The 17,517-nt window shown below is 39.0% G+C and overlaps 1 protein-coding gene across 10 annotated transcripts in view; it reads right to left on the bottom strand.

Annotated features, from left to right (window-relative positions):
• Positions 1–17,517, bottom strand: part of ZFPM2 (zinc finger protein, FOG family member 2) — a 456,199-nt gene that overhangs the window by 190,126 nt on the left and 248,556 nt on the right. For all 10 annotated transcript variants that reach the window (XM_079984179.1, XM_079984181.1, XM_079984178.1 and 7 more), the window contains one exon: positions 7,131–7,249. In XM_079984179.1, coding sequence (XP_079840305.1) covers positions 7,131–7,249 — 119 coding nt within the window. The remainder of the gene's footprint in view (positions 1–7,130; positions 7,250–17,517) is intronic.

The raw sequence follows: 17,517 nt of genomic DNA, 5'->3' as shown, positions 1-17,517 counted from the left end.
CCTATCCCTAGGGATGGAGGAAACTGTCAATTTCAGTTCCACTGTCTTTCTCATTATTTTCAATCTTGAATTCAGTTCACATTTCAATCATGAAAATTTGTCAGCATTATAACACACGTTTATCCTAATGTACATATTTTTGTATGTAATTTTGCCTTTTACACACATTTGCAAGCAAAACCCTCGCGGGGGGGGGGGCTTTGGAGAAGTACAAATTTCACAGGTTGGCTGCATTGCATTTGTGTGTGAAGCAAGTGAATTTGCATTAAACTACAAACTGAATTTATCCCACATCCCTGCTCTGTGCCCAGCACTCTAACCACTACAACATTACTCTGGCTCACATGTCGTGTTAGCCACAGAGCCTAAAATAACCATGACATGCTCTTCATGAAGAATGGCATCCTTATCATCATCAACAACTCTGAAGCACTGTATTTACTGTCTATCCAGTAAATGAAAGCCTATCCAGGAAATGAAAAAAGAAAATAAAAAAGTACCAGGGAATTCCTCCAGATGAAAACTCTCCATTTCAACATGCTTAGAGGTATAATTTGTGAAGAATAAAAGTATTTTATCCCTGTTTAGGGAAGCTTTTAATGTTCAACAGACTATTGTATTTTAATATTTTGTTGGAAGCCGCCAAGAGTGGCTGGGGAAACCCAGCCAGAGGGGCAGGGTATAAATAATAAATAATAATAATAATAATAATAATTATTATTATTATTATTATTATTATTAAAAGCTTTTCTGACAATCAATCAATATAAACTATTTGACAGTCACATTCTGCCACTGTTATTATATAAGTGTGACTCTTTACCAATTTATGAATCAGAAACATTTGGCACATCTCCTTCTTAGTTCATCTGCTAGAGCTTCCACCCAATAACCTCATGTTAGCGTACACTGCTTAGGTTAATGGAGTCCAGTCTTTTGGCTAACTGCCTTCACAATTCTTCATTTTTGTTAGCTGAATTTAACCAAGTCTCTGTTGCTGTTATTGCATTGACAAATGACACTTCAATCAGTTTATTCAATGTACCCAACCTTTTAGTGTTTTGAGATGTATATTGTTAACATAATTCAAGATAGGAACTTGAAAGATCTAAAAAGTGTTTGACATCTGGCACAGTGACTTAATTAATTACTGTGCTGAATTAATTAGTCCGCTGGCTCCCCTGAGTTTACCACAAGTTTAAACTCAGAATCGTAACACTACTTGAAATATGAACCAGTTTAAAAAGAGTATTCAGTGTGCAGATTTTGAGGCAGTGTAAAGGGGAAGCACAGATGACTTCTCTATAAGAAAAGCATGCCAAATAATTGCCACTGTACTCCTCATCAAACGACAATTAATATCGGCAAACTTCGGGAGATACCAGACCCTGTAGCTCCAATTGCTAAATTTGGATAGATGCAAATGGAAGTAATAGTATATCATTTTCATCCACCAACTGAAAGGAGAATATACAAGTATACCATGAGAACTGTATCTTCACCTTTGGTTAAGTATTCAGTGGCTCCTTGCAGAATCTACTGGCGTTTGTTCATTTCAGCAAACATGCTTCTATGCGTCTACTTTTGGGGAATTCATCTAAACCTGTGATTTAAACTATTCAGCTGAATATCCATGTGAGCAGAGCCTTACAGCTTACATTTTCCCCTGGCCACTGAGATACTGCATTTGTGCCTTATATGTGGAAGAGTTTATGGAACAGCTTAAATGGCATCATCAAGGTGTTGCTGCTTTTGCAACATGTTGATTGGTGCCATCTATGCACGGCTAACATGAATACATTGTCAGAAGAAGTGTAATTACTAAAATTGGGACAAATATCTTTCCCTTCACACAATCATCAATCCCGGATGTCAGGGAACTGCCATCGGAGACAGGAGAGGAGGTAAGGCGCAGCAGCGATGCAGGAGAAGAACCCAGTAGGGAGAGAGAGCTCATTTCCGCTGGGGAAGGAGATAGGCGTTACGCTAGGAAGAAAGGGGAGGTTGAGGGAGCTTCGGAGGGAGGGCTCCGAGACTGTTCCAGCAAGACCAGTGGGGAGAGCACAGAGCCTCCGCTTGGGACGCCCACTCTGCACAGAAAGCTTCCGGGCAGGGAGGCTAGGCGGAGACTTGGTGTCAAAGAGTTTTTATGTTGGAAAAAGTTCAGGAAACGCCCACTGACGGATTCTGCCAGTGATTGAGACAGCCACGGAGGAAGGGCTGTCCAGCTGGGGAAAGGTTTGACCAAACTACTCAGCTTGGAGCAGTTTGCGGCTTACGCACAAGCAACCCCACACCCCATTACACCTTACTAAAAGTGTGTGTGTGTGTGTGTGGTTATTAATTGACTTTTGGGGTTGGCCAATTCTAATAATTTTAGGCGGCTTTTGCAGTATCTCAGTGACCAGGGGAAAATGTAAGCTGTCTTTATAGGCGGCTGAAGATTTTCTCTCTCTTCTTTCCTTTCTTTTTCGTAATAAAAAAGTCTTGCCACCCCTTTGAGCAGTGACTTGTTTACTCCCAGTCACCCAGCTATGTTCCTAGGATACAATTTCCCTGGAGACACCACAATGTTGAGTATTCTGTCTCAGAAACATGGGCCAGCTGCTAAGTGACCAAGCCACTGCTTGTGGGGGGTGGGGCAAGTAGTAGTAGGCCAAATTCCGCCCTCATATTATAGATTATCATATGGAATGGTGGCAACCCAACCTGGCCAAGTTCTACACCCATATAAATAATACAGCTCAAATGACAGCTGGCTGGAAATTGAACATCATCGTGCCAATTTATAAGAAAGGGGATTTATGGTTATTGTTGATTTTCTTTTTGTTCCTTTTGTGAATGATGCCATGGCCTTTGGCTAGTGCAATAAAGTTTATGATGATATATTCTAGATTATTATTATAATTCTATTGAATTGGTATACCACCCTTCATCCAAGGATCACAGGGCAGTTCACAACATAGAAATACAAAACGAGAACACAAAATACACAACAAAACTAAAACAAACCAATAACCCCTCTCCCACACATTTTAGAATATTTAATCAGCCAAAGACCTGGTTACAGAGAATCATTTTTGCCTGGTGCCTAAATATATGTAATGAAGGTGCCAGGCAGGTCTGCCTGGGGACAGCATTCCTCCATACAGGCAGGGACTGCAGAAAAGGCTTGTTCCCATGTTGCTACCCTTCTGACCTCTCATGGAGGAGGCACACAAAGAGGAGCCTCACATGATAATTGCAGGGTCCAGGTCATATGAGGAGAGGGAGTCCTTACGGTAATGTGGTCCTAAGGTCAAAACCAGAACTTTGAATTGGGCCTCAAAACTAATTGGCAGCCAGTGCAGTCAGGCCAGGATCAGTGTAATATGTTCAAACTATATTGCCCTAGTGAACAACTTGGCCACCAAATTCTACAGAAGCTGAGGTTTCCAAATCATCTTCAGAGTCAGCCCTCCATATAACACATTGCAGTAATCTAACCTACAGGTTAGGCAACAGAAGTTAGGCTATCACTGTCCAGATGGAAATGCAGCTCGACTGATGGAAGGCACTCCACTCCCTGAGCCCACCTGAGTTTCAAGGAGCGCAAGGGATCCAAAAGTACCCCGAACTGCATACCTACAAGGGAGTGTAACCCCAACAAGAGCCTGCAATCTCCCAACCACTGACAGTGCCTCTGTCTTACAGGATTGAGCTTCATTTTGTTGGCTCTTATTCAGTCCATTACCAAGACAAGATAAGGGATAAGACTGCTGTGGATAATCTCTGTGTCATGCAAAAAGAAAAAGAAAAAAGGCTGCCCCCTGTCTCTTTCTTAGGACACTTAAGAAGTTATTTTATATTTTCATTTTAGCAGTTCCACTTACCTTTATTTATGAGGTGGCTGAGGGGCATGTGTGAAAAAAGTGTCCTCTTCCATCGTAATACAATTATCTCTTGGCAATCTGCAGCCTTCCCAGCCTGCACTTCCTCAAAAATCCATGATGTCCTGGACTGGCCTTTCCTGCAAGGATGGGCAGTAGAGTGCAGACCACCACAGATATGATTTGTAGAATGAAAGAAAGGACACTCACAAACACTCCTTGGCCACCTCAGAAGTCAGGTTAACACACAAAGAACCTGAATCTAATCCAAAAGAACTTCAGTTATATGCCTCCCCAATTTTGAGAATTTTCTAACGCAATTTCTTTTCTCTTTTAATTGATGGATAACTACTATTACCCCATTTTTCCTTTATCTTCAGAAATATCAATCATCTGTTTAAATGTCTCTTGGGAAATATCAAAAATAAATGTTTAAAACACCAACCCAACAGAAAACAGAACTGTGTTCCAGGGGGTGGGTGGATAGAATTTGAATAATTATGTTTTTACATAAATAAGCAACACATAATGCAGTAAACTGTGTTTTAAATATAGGGGTCCCGTTTGTACAAGCTATTGTAAGCAAACAAATTAGATGATATTAGATTATTTAATTTCTGTACCACTTAACAGAATTTTTAATTTTATATACTGCGTAATATAATTTCTCTTTCTTCACCCTCTGTCCTCCTCCAGCTGGAAAGGATGCAGCTCAGAATTTCCAGCAGGGTGAATCTTTAGCTAAGATGGTCTCTGGCCTCTTCAGTAGCCTCAGCTTTTGTAGCTGGAGTCAGCCAGGGCCCCACCCTCCCAGGCCAGGTGGGAAAAGGCCTGTAAGGAAGGGAGCAGGAACGAGCACAATGTCGCCAATATTAAGTTCCATTATGTTCAATGGTAGATTTAAGTATGTATTTAAATCTCCCTCCTATTGATATCAATGGAAGTATAAAATGCTCAGCTTTGATTGGGTTGTGACATTCAGAATTTCCATTGTGTAGCAACATTTACTGCACAAAGCAGGGACTGATGCAAAAAAGATTTAATGGTTTAAAAGTACTTTAGATGTCCTACATATTTTGATCCAGTTTTATAATTATATTTTTCTAAAAGAGACTGTAAGCTACAAAATAATGGGAGAAGTCAGAAAGACATCAATGCAAATACATCCAGGACTGTGCCAAAATTTGGCCCACAAATGTTTTCAGTAAAAATGCAGGATGTTGATGTAGAAATTTTCATGAAATATCCCTAGTTTGCCTTTCTTTACACACTGTATACCTGTTTGCAACCATTTAAAACAACAGTAGCTATTACTGATACAAGAACAACAATAACAACAACAGAAAGTCATAGAAATTCATTCAGTCATGGATTACATGCTAATGCCATATTGTTTCCAACCAGAAGTTGCTATGTGACTGTATCACTAAGACAAATCTGACTGAGGGAAATGCTTTCTCCCTTCATTCTGGATGATCAAACATTTTCATCCCATGATCCAGTCTCAGTTCTCAAAATGAAGAGAGTATATAGGGGAAAGCAAAGTTTTTAATTAACTGCAACCCCCTTCTCATTCTGGTTCAGCCCCAAATAAAACTTTAAAAAACAACACATTCTTAAATCAAGTCACAACGTACTATTCCTAGTCTAACCCCACTGAACAAATACATCACACCATAATATGTTGCCTATGTTGTAATTCCTTTATTATAGTGATAGAAAACTTTCTTTAAAATCTATGTGCCTTTGATTTCACTGGAGTTAATACAGAAAGCAGCACACCCATCAATATGACAAAATAACTGAATAACAGTTATTTCTTTACTTCCAGCTAATATGAGTTGGCAAATTGTTATTAAATTGATGTCTTGCACTATGAATGATTACCATATACAGTAGTACTGGAGAAATAAAGTAACATATGTTATTAAGAACAGAAGACATATGGATTATGCCCAGAATACCTTAACTGACAAGAACTCAATGGCTAGAGGACCTTAATGAGTTGAACCTGGAACGTAGACCCACGAATCCATAGGCACCAGCTCCCCAGGCCCCAGGGTGCTCGAGCACTCACAACATTTATCATGAAGGGGCCAGGCACCCACAAATTGTGGTGGTGGGCGTGCGGGCATGCTGCGGGGTAGGTGGGTATGTGTTTGCAACGTCAGCACGCCCTGCAACATCTGTGGCCCTAGCACCTATAGTCACGGGCCAAGCCAGCATACCTGCATGAAGCTATCTATACATGTGAATACTCAGGCCTCAGAGCCCTCTTAGGTACAGAGGAAAATAGGGCTGGTCACTAAGTTGCTTAGGTCCCTGGACATTTAGTCCTGCTTGGTCAAGTAGGTGTACCGTCTGCATCCTATGCTTCAGGTTGTAACATCCATCTTAAGATCATCTGTTGAGGCTAGGGACGGGCAAATCTGTCAGTTTTGGATTCTTTCAATGTTTCATTTTTCCAATCATAAATAAAAGTCTTCATAAAAATTCATGAGCTTCCCCCCAATTTATTTTAATATACATGCCTGTGTACAATTTTGCCTAATATACATATTTTTGAAAGCTATTGCCCCTTATATAAAGCATTTCTGTATGTTCTTTTGCCCAATATATGCATTTTATGCACAATTTACCCATTGTACACACTGCTTGTCCAGAGTCCTGCATTCCAAAATTCATAGAAGTGCAAATTTCGAAGGATGGCTGTGTTTCAGTTTGTGTATTGTTTTGGAAAGTGCAAATTAGGTAAGCTCCCCTTTAAATGCAAACTGAATCCAAATTCTCCCCCATCCCAAGCTAAGGCCCTCCTTCTTACGCCTTCATCAAAGGGCAACTGCAGATGTTAACAAGGGGGAGGCTTGCCTGTGCTAACATTGTTATCTTTTAGCCTCTCAGAAAAACACTTTATTCATCCCACGCATTTTAAAATTCTGCTAGCCATGTGTTTTAGTATTGTTCAAGCTGTTTTACCTGCTGCTTTTACACCACTGATTTATTATACTGTAATGGTTTCCTGTGTTTCATGTCATTGTGAACTGCCCTGGGACTTAGATCATGAAGGCCGGTGTATATACGTTTAAATAAATATACCATAGAGGCTTCCACAGAAAAAAATCTGAATTGCACTAATAATGAAATTTAGCAATAGAATTTCTTTCACAGTCCACCTTCTTCTATTCTTTGGACATCTCTTTAGTAGCAAATTGCAGCTTTAAAAAAAACAAGAATTCAGTGTTCAGTATCATATTAACATACCATTGTGTTGTTATTCAAATCCATCTTCCCAGCAAATGGTCCCCATGTTGTTCCAACTGGGAGTTGTTGTCGACTCTGGATCTTGCGCTCTCCATCCCTCTGGAACACCTCCAATTCTCCTGAGAAACAAACAAACAAAAAGCCCATTGCTTAGAGTACTTCTACCTAAATTGGGGATGGGGAATCGGCGGTCCTGCAGTTGTTGTTGAACACTAACCCTCATAAGCCCAGCCAACATTGTCAGGACCACAGAGAGGTGATCTTGGGTCCGGGGGTATGGGGACTATGTCTTGAGGCACTCCTCCTGCATATCCCCTCAAAAATTCTGTCAGTAGATAACAGAATATTTCAGTGCATATTTATTAATGAATGTATCTACTTTACCTAACCTACTTTAATGAAACGCAAAAGGAATATTTTACAATCTCAGGAAATTATGAATCATCATTGTATTTATAAAGGTTTTTCAAAAACTAATATTAAGAGCAGAAACCATCAAACATTTGCATAACTCAAACAAAGCGTCCTTTATTACAATAATAATGAATCACTTTATACTTAAAAAGGTAGTTTGCTTGAATGACTTCTTCCTTGCCTTCATTTTGGTGAATCTATCTTTTATATTGTCAAAAGGGATTTGCCTAGCTTACTTTCTGCTGAGAGCATAAAGTAGTTAAGTCTTTCTTGCCGTCCAGTAAATCTTAGGTGAACCTTTACCATTGGGCCGGGGAACTCTGGTATGCATGACAAATCCAGCCTTTCACCAAATTTCCTCTGGCCTTCAGCGTCTGGTGCACGTGCATCTTGCCCTAGTCCATCTAGCCTTTCCCTTAGGAAAAACTGGGTGGCGCAAGAGCATGGGGTGCTGCTGCCAAAGGGCACCCAACAGCACATTCATTCATTCATTCATTCATTGCCTGCCTGTCTCCCAAGTTGGGAATCAAGGCAACTTACAATATTTAAAACATAAATTGTAAAATACAGTATGCTAAAAACAAAGTAGCTAAAAACAATAATTAAAATGCACTACTGCAAATTCTTCCCTAGACACAGTCTATCCCTTTTAGTTCCAATCAAATGAAACACAGAGGAAGGGTACATGCCTCTGCACCCGTCACTGGATCTGGTCTGTTGAGGGATAGTGGAGATACTTCCCTTTGCCCAAAAATCCTTGCCCATAGAAGAAGTGTCCGCAATCTCTCATTAGTACCTTTTTTCTTTCTTTCTTTCTTTTTGCAACACAGTAGGAACTTCCAGCTAATGGAGCCTCCCTCCAAGTTTATGCCAACCAATATCTGAACCAATTCTAACATGCAGCGTAAACTGAGAGTTCAAAATGAGCATGGCAGTCTGCATGTGTTCCAAACCCTCTAAAATCTCATTTTTGATTTTGCAAATTCCAAAAATAGCCCACTGAAAATTAGGCATGCTTCCTCAGATACTTTAAATCTGCATAATCATTGTGTGTGAAGTTATACTGGTATATACTGGCTAAGGATCTGTGAAGAAAAAAAATCATTAATGTGGTGATAGTTTCAGACATATCTAAAAAGCAATGTGTGTACTAGAAGCCATTTAAGTATTATTTAAATTCAACTTGTATTTTCACAAAAAGCTCACAGACTGAGCAAAATCAAAATGAATTAGCAAGTGTTCTGAACAGTGCTGTGCTTTCACACCTGTCAGGGAACTGCCATCGGAGAGTCAGGTGGTGGAGGGGCTCAAGGAGGCTAGGAAAGCCTCGGATGCAGAGGAAGGAACCAGCAGGGGGAGAGAGAGAGTTCATGGAGAAACTCAGTCGGAGGGATGGCTCCAGGAGACTTCCAGTGAGAACAGCGGGGAGGTCTCAGGACCTCCTCTGGGTACACCTACTCCTCGCAGGAAACTGTCACGCCGAGAATCCCGAAGGAGAGTGTCCGTTAAGGAGCTCTTATGTTGGCGCAAATTCCGGAAACGCCCACTGACAGATTCTGCCAGCGATTGAGGGAGTCATGCCTTGAGGCTCCCGTAAAGGCAGAGCTTTGAAACCTTTGCAAAGCTCTGAGGGATTCAGCTTTTATGCACAAGCAGCTCATTATCCCATCACAGCACCTAAACGTTTTCCAAGGAAAATGTGGGCTTGGGGTATATAAAAAGCCCCTCAAGAAAATACTCTGCCTTACTGATGTTTCACATTTTTTCCATGTCTGTTCAGAGCTCCAAGATACTGCTGTTTCAGTATCTTCTAGAGTTTCTGCACTGTGTGATCGCAGCCAGTCAGGGATCAGAAAGCGAATGTGATGACATCATGGCATCACAAAACTAATCATATTTTTTTAAAAATAATATTTATTAAAATTTCCAATAAAAACATACAAATACAAAACAGCTACAATGAAGACAAACACAAACAAAAAACAACAAGTATAATTTTAAAACTTATTTTCTCAACCTAATTTCCCCGACTTCCTCATACCTCACCGTTTTGTATTCTAGTTTCATTATCCCATCAGCAACTCCATTCCCTTATTTCCCCAAATTTTTTTACAAATTCCATTCCTTTTCTTACTCTGTCTCTGAAAACCACAATGTTTTTAAGTCCATGTCAATCTAACATTCTTTAATCTTGTAATGTTTGTTAAGATAGTCCTTAAATTTCTTCCAATCTTCTTCCACTGTCTCTTTCTCCTGGTCTCGGATTCTGCCCGTCATCTCTGCGAGTCCCATGTAGTCTGCCATCTTCATCTGCCATTCTTCCAGAGTGGGTAGGTCTGATGTCTTCCAATACTTTGCGATGAGGATCCTTGCTGCTGTTGTTGCATATAAAAACAAAGTTCTGTCCTTCTTTAACACCACATGGCTGACCATACCCAGGAGAAAGGCCTCTGGTTTCTTCAAGAAAGTGTATTTAAACATCTTTTTCATTTCATTATATATCATTTCCCAGAAAGCCTTTATCCTTGGGCACGTCCACCAGAGGTGAAAGAATGAACCTTCATTTTCTTTACATTTCCAACATTTGTTATCTGACAAGTGGTAAATTTTTGCAAGCTTGACTGGGGTCATGTACCACCTATAGATCATTTTCATAATATTTTCTCTCAAGGCGTTACACGCCGTAAATTTCATTCCGGTGGTCCACAACCTTTCCCAGTCAGCAAACATAATGTTATGATCAATATCTTGCACCCACTTGATCATAGCTGATTTAACTGTTTCATACTGTGTATTCCATTTCAGCAGCAAGTTATACATTTTTGATAAATTCTTAGTATTGGGTTCTAACAATTCTGTTTCCAATTTAGATTTCTCCACCTGGACACAAAACTAATCATATTTTAATGATCTGGTGATGTCACTTGCAAAATGAAGCTTCATCATTGCCCTCTCTCTCTCCTTGGATTGGGGAAAATACACCCTTACTGCTGAGGCAACCAGCTTGATGCTCTCCAACTTGCCAGAGTGCACTGGTGCTTTCACTGCCTACCAGCTTTGCTCAGCAAGACTTTTACGTTGATCAAGCTTGATCAGTGCAGGGACAGCAAAAGCAGCAACGTAGTTTCCTAAATGTATTAATTCAGCTTTTCTTTGAAGGAAAAAACCCACCCCTCGCATAGTTATGTGTGACTAACTGAGGAACAATGTAAATGTACATTCAAAGTAGTCTGTTAGGCTTCAATGTATTGGAGCCAGGGAACACTGGCACAGTTGCTTCAACAGCAGTGACCCATTTCCTCTCCTCACCCTCCTAGTCTACACCCTTGCAAGCAGTTTTGCACCCTTTTGCAAAAGGATGTGGAAAATAGCTAAAGGGGCTATGTACACTTTACACAAAGAGTTCAGTTCAGTTCGGTTTATTATGTTTTAGCAAACAGCCATTGCACACACAATAATAAGAATAAGAATAAGAATACTGCCATAAATAGTATTTTACATTTATACTCCCCAACCTTTAAAATTTCACAAAAAATAAAAGGGGTAATTTAGGACAAGCACCTGTCCTAATTTTTCCTCAGAACTTGATTTGAATTTAGCCTATTTTTTTTACAGAAAATTATACGTACATGTGTATATAGAGCAATGATTTCTTCTGCATAAAGATGAAACCAGCAGTATTTGTCTGCTTTAACACATTAAAAAGCAAGTATGTCTATGGACATGTCACATTTAACTGATACTAGGAATCATGAGAATCTTTGAAAACCCTTTAAAAAAATAATTCAGCCTCCCTTTCTGCCACTGACATTTTTCATTTGAAAAGGGTTCAGACTCAGTCAAACAGTGACTCCTTATCTATACCTGTGGATTTACAAGCAGGCCTGTCTTTTAATGGATTAAGAACGACAAACTTAGGGCAGATCATTCAGTGATAACCAAAGTTCCCAGTTGCACAGAACGATAGTATTCTTTTTTAAACAGGGAACAGTCATTAATAGCACCATTTCAAGGATGCTTAGGCAAGATACAGAGCAGCCAAAAGCAGCCAATAAGAGTGTTTCTGTTCTTCATTCAATTTTACTACTGAATTGGTCACCATATATGCTACAATTCTCCTTTTATTGTCACAGATTTAATAGCTCAAAAATAGGTTTCACTGCAACTGATGAATCTGCACTCTTAGATTTCAGCAATTCCAGGCATCTATTCATTATTACATTAGACCTCTTACATTGGACAACATGAATTTGCATCAAGGTCTGCAATAACAGAAGAGACAAATGTGCTACTGCCTTCAGTGTTAAGCAGAAATCCTTCCCTTGACATAAAATTTTTGCTGCCCCCCTCCCCCCAAGAACATTATTGTGTAAGCAGGATTCAGCTGACTGGCAAACTGTTAACCAGCATTCAATTGCTTTTGGCACACCATAAAAGAGTTAAAACTGGGAAATGGCAGCACCCAATGACGATGTCTCAATCTAACTTAAAGTAATCACCGTCCAATGCCCTCCATGCCCTAACACCCAAGTATTCAATACAGTGCCTGACATACCATGAAATCTGGTAGAATATTATATAGCAAGATTTTGAAACTATATGTCCTATTTTCAAGTTCAAGGAATCAGGCAAATGTATGGAAATTCCCTGATTTTCCACAGGGTTTCATTTTCTCCTTCAAAGAAGGCAAATGAATATATTTAGGAATCTACATTGTTGTTTTTGCTATCCCTGCACTGAATTTCTAGAGGAAATCAATGCATTATTGAAATAAACAGAGGAAGCAAATGGGAAGATACTACTATAGTGTACTTATGCATTCAGTGTAGGGGTGGAATGACCAAGTCCAACTATGTTAATCTACTGAGGGGGAGCAAAGATTCCTGGAGTGGTAGCAGCCTTACTTTAAGATATGAGGTGCCCAAGGGCCTTTTAGTAGCAGTGCTTCAAATGGCAGTGCAGCCACTCCAGCTATGTTTCTGAGACAACAATGTTCCCAGGAACATTCTGTCTCAAAAAATAGTCAAATGAGTCATGTTTCCAGTTAGAGAAACAGGAGGAAGAAGGCAGCTCCACCACCTCATATTTTAAAGTAAGATCACCACCATATTTTAAAGGAGTGGGGGATATATTCATCCCAGCAGGAATCAAAATATACTTACCGTTCATAGGCTGCAATCTTACGTGCATTTTTTGAAAATAAATTAATTATAAAACTGGGATCATGGATGTTTCATTTCAGCTGAAGACTTCACAGCAAAGTTTTTTCCCCTGCACACATTCTTCAAGACTATAAATATTTTGAGCTTGCTGAGTGCCGTTTGTGCAAAATATGTGAGACCCATAGTACACGCTAATCAATTTTGGTAAAAGATAATGCTGCTAGTGCTGTGGGCTGTTCCTCTTATCTTGTTGATATAGCATACTTTTAAAGTCTGTGATTACTCAAAGACTTATGATAGCTGCACTGTAAAAGAAGCCCCAAGTCATGGATCACTAGCTCAGCTACAAAACATCCCATGGCTTTTAAGATAATCAGCCCACCTTGGTAGATACTGGGCCAGAATGCAAGGCTTCAATTGTAGCAAATTCTTTCCTATGCTTCTATGGTATATATAAGAATTATACTGCATACATATATCCCTCCTCACTTCTTTTCACAAAATGCCAGGTATCACATTGAAGTATCTGACAATAATTTGTAGAATGAGGATAGACAATAGCCATTATCCATGTTTGATAGATTCAGCAATAAATGGTGACTCCGATTAAAGTAAGCACAACAGAAATTATTTTTGAAACTGCAGTAACAGATTAAGTTTTTCTGCTGAAATTAAGTTTTAGATTACCGTAAATCATTGCAGCACTTAAAAGCCATGTCAGAATTGCATACAGTAAATATTACTTCATTTATGCTTCTGCAAGGCTTTCTTGAAAAAGGCATTTCATTCTGTGAAGTGACCCTCTACAGACTTGCCTTGCTAGGCTAGCTCTTCAAAATATCCCACCAGTTGCCACCTTCACTTTATTCCCCACTATCCCACAGCAGTCAACTCTTTGAGCCACATTAAACTATGGTTCAGAGAATAAACTTGAAATATGGCATTCTCTTTTCAAATACTGCAGTCAAACCCAGATAAATCAGGCTGGCCATTCAGTGATCTTATCCCTTCTGACTCTTTAATAAATCGAACCTTGTAAGTTTGCTTTGTAGGATGTTGTCACTAAATGAAATTGTGACTTTATCCGTTGCTTGAACTTATCCTGCTGACAACTACATTTATTGTGGGGATAAGCAACTTACCAAAAAACAACAACACACACACAACAAACCACACTACCCTACACTATTGATAATTATGATCTTTGTAGAGATGTATCTCTAGTAGATGGCGTGTGTTATTAGTAGATGGCATCATCTCTTGATAGTCTCCTAGTGATTTTACCCTGATGAGCATCTGGTCAAAGAAAAAATGTGCTCCATAGGTAAATGCTAGGGGCTACTGGCAGGCAGAATTAGAAGTTCATGAAGAAGAGGTACTGTGTGACAGCCTTGAATCAGAAGCTATTAGCCAAACACAAAGAGCCCCAAATTAGTGTGTAATTGTGCTGGAACAGATAACATAATAGAGGTGGCAAAAACAGTAACATTCTCCTTTCACAGGATTCAATCAGAATTCCACAGAACTGAGAAACTAGCAACTTTAAGGGCTGAGTTTATTGGCTTTTCTATAACAAGTTCCAATGCAAAGGTGACACAAGATTTGTTGTAGCAAAGAAAGCAATAACTTAAATTATGGAGATTCCCCCCCCTACTTTTTTTGGGTAGAACATTTTATTGGTTTTATAATAAAATGACATTGATCAACTTAAAACCTGTAGAATGTCAGTCACATGTAATAAGGAAAACTGGGCATGGGCATTGTCAAATAACTGAATCGCTGAATGCAAAGCCAAGGCTTCACCTATCAAAGACAGATGGTCTTCATGTCTTACTGTGACTGTATTCACCAGTTATGGCTTCTGGTTCCTGATTTCTCCCCAGCCAAAAAGCAGAGGTTCTGTATTAGCAACTGAGAATAATATGAAATGAAAATGCTACAGCAAGGCTTTAGAACTATAAATATGTACAGAGAGATTATAAGTCTTTAAACACCCATCAAATTTGAAAGTGCTGCATAAAAAGTTCACAACAGAGTTCAAATTGTGCCAAACAGCCATTTAAGTGAAAGCAAATATCCAGGCATATTCCTAAGCAGTGAATAGATATGTGCCAGGACAGCTATATTTACTAGGCACAGGACTGGGTTTCTAGGTCCATGTCTGAGCGGGTTTTTTAAATGTCCTGGTACTTTCCCCAGGAAAACCCACGTTCAGAACAAATGGCCATCGGGGTTTCCACAGATTCCACAAAAGAACCACTCGGACATGGATATGAAAATCCTGAACCTGTGCCTAGAAAGGACAGCATGAAAGGAAGTATGGCTGAGCCCTTAGAGGCGGTCACTTCATAAGCTGGATATAAGAATGAGCCATCACATATCTTATATTGCAGATATCATCTCACATCAACTCATATTCAATGGAGCCAGTTCATATTCAGTCATCAAGCACTTGGGATGAATCAAGCAAAGAAATATCCAATGATGTACATTCATGCCCTTCATGCTCAACATTTAACTGTTGAAGCATGGGAAGTCCCAACAAAAAAATTATAATTTAGGCAGAATATTTGGACTAGTTGATATGTATTTGTATAATGTGGGACATTTAATGTGATTTGATTTGATTGTTAAAATGGGAAACTTAATAAAAATGATTAAAAACAAACAAACAAATAAACAAACATTTAACTGTGGGAAAAGACACGTAAATGATACTTCTTTAGGAGAGGTTCCTAAAACCGATTGGTCAAGAAAATGCAGTTGAGCTTACTGTCCTAAACACAATTTATCACAATAAACTTCTTTAATTTAAATGCATATAGAAGCAAGGCCTTGAAGTAAAGAAATGATCATATATTGCACTTCTCTGCATTTATAAATACTCGAACTATGAAATGCAGTCAGTTCTAGCATGGATTATCACAGATTTTGTGCATTTTTTAAATAAAAAAGCTCCTAAAACAAGCCAACTTTCTATGTTAAATAATATTAGCTATAAGTGTACTCAGAATATGTTTTTAATGTCGATATTTATGCTCAAGTCTGAAAAATTAAAGAAGTATATTTTTAGTTCAAGGAAATATGTAGTAAGGGAAGATCTTAAGAGTTCCATTTCTTGTGTCAAAGTCCATAGAGGCCAAAAGCTAAAATCACCAAGCATTTATTTTATTACACAGTAGCTATTTAAAAGATGCTACACTAACAGCAAAGTCCTTTGGCAGAAGTAGATTGAAAGCACAAAGATTAAATTAATGCCTATCATGTAAGGTTGCAGTTGACAGAGCTCTTCTCGCATTATTCACAACAGGTGTATTTCTTATTCCACTGAAGGCAAATACAAAAAGCCTCTTTGAGTTAACTAGGAATATGAAGACACCCAACATACGAATAATGCTACAATAACGCAGGACATGCTTCTACACGATATGCACCTGTGCTATGAAAAGAGAAACCTACACAAGGATAGATCGTTATTGTCTCCCACTCAAGTCCAATGGACACCCCCAGAAAGGACTTATTTTGATTTAACGTAATAATAATTGCACGTAGATTTTCCAACAACAAAGTTGAGTTCAAAATGATTCACAATAAATATACGTTTTCTTCATATAAAGAACCAACCATACGTTTTCTTCATATAAAGAACCAACCAAGGGAATAACTTCAACAAACAATTCTAAAACAAAAGTTATTGCAGTCAATGGAGATACAAACTCTTGCCTTGTTTTCCTGTTTTCAACACCGACTAGCCATGATGGCTATGCTCTCTCAGAGGCAGCATGCCTGTGAATACCAGCTGCTGGAAATCATAAGTAGTAAGAATCTTGCTTTTGAGCTTCCCATAGGCATCTGGTTGGCCACTGTGAGAGCAGGATGCTGGACTAGATAGGCAGTGACCCTGATCCAACTAGCTCATATTCTGATGTTCTCTTTTCTAGACTACTTGCACATCCCACAATCACATCTGGGAAGGGCAATCTCAATTTTGAGTTAGTTTCATAGATTATAATTCAACTCAACAGAAGGCATTTTGACACCCAACTCTTGCTAACACATGGTTAGTGAAACATCTACAATACAAACCTCAGTAGGCTCTACAAAACTACAAATTGCTTGGCTATTATAGGAGAAAGTCCTGGGAGTATAACCAGTTGCAATTTTGAAGAGCCATAGTTCATTGACAGAGCGCTTGCTTTCCATGCAGAAAATCCCAGATTTAACCTCTGGCACCTTTGTCTTACCCTCAACATACTGGATCTGACAATAGAGTGAATTTATATGCAAGGTACAATGCTCACTGGATTGCTTTGCCAGTCTGATCTTTTAATTAGCAAAGACATTTTGATGCCACCAATAGGCTCCCAAGAGAGAGTAAACCATGGAGCGCTGATATGTCCACAAACACAGAATTCTTTTGCAAAGTAAAACAATCAGAAGCCTGCTAACTAAGACTACCCATCAACCCACTTTTCAACAAGCATTCATGGGGCTTGTGAACTGGAGTTGAGGAAAGTACAAATTATATTTTACATTTGAAATTAATGTTCTTTTTATACCCACCAATTCTGAATATTTTTTTCTCCTGAATTTAACATTTATAAATTGTATGGTTTCATTTGGTCCATAATAGAAGTGAAACAATTACTGTAAGACTAGAGTCAAGCAATAATTCAATACTCCATACTTAGGAAAGAGCTATAGCTCAAAGCGGATGTGACAGTAACAGTAACAGGTTCAACCCACAGTATTTCCAGGTAGGGTTTAGAAAGGCATCCCATCTGAAACCCTAGAGATCTGTTTTCAGCCAC

Source organism: Podarcis cretensis (assembly GCF_951804945.1).
Source record: "Podarcis cretensis genome assembly, chromosome: 7".
Taxonomy (NCBI): domain Eukaryota; kingdom Metazoa; phylum Chordata; class Lepidosauria; order Squamata; family Lacertidae; genus Podarcis; species Podarcis cretensis.
This window is presented reverse-complemented; position numbering and strand designations above follow the sequence as displayed.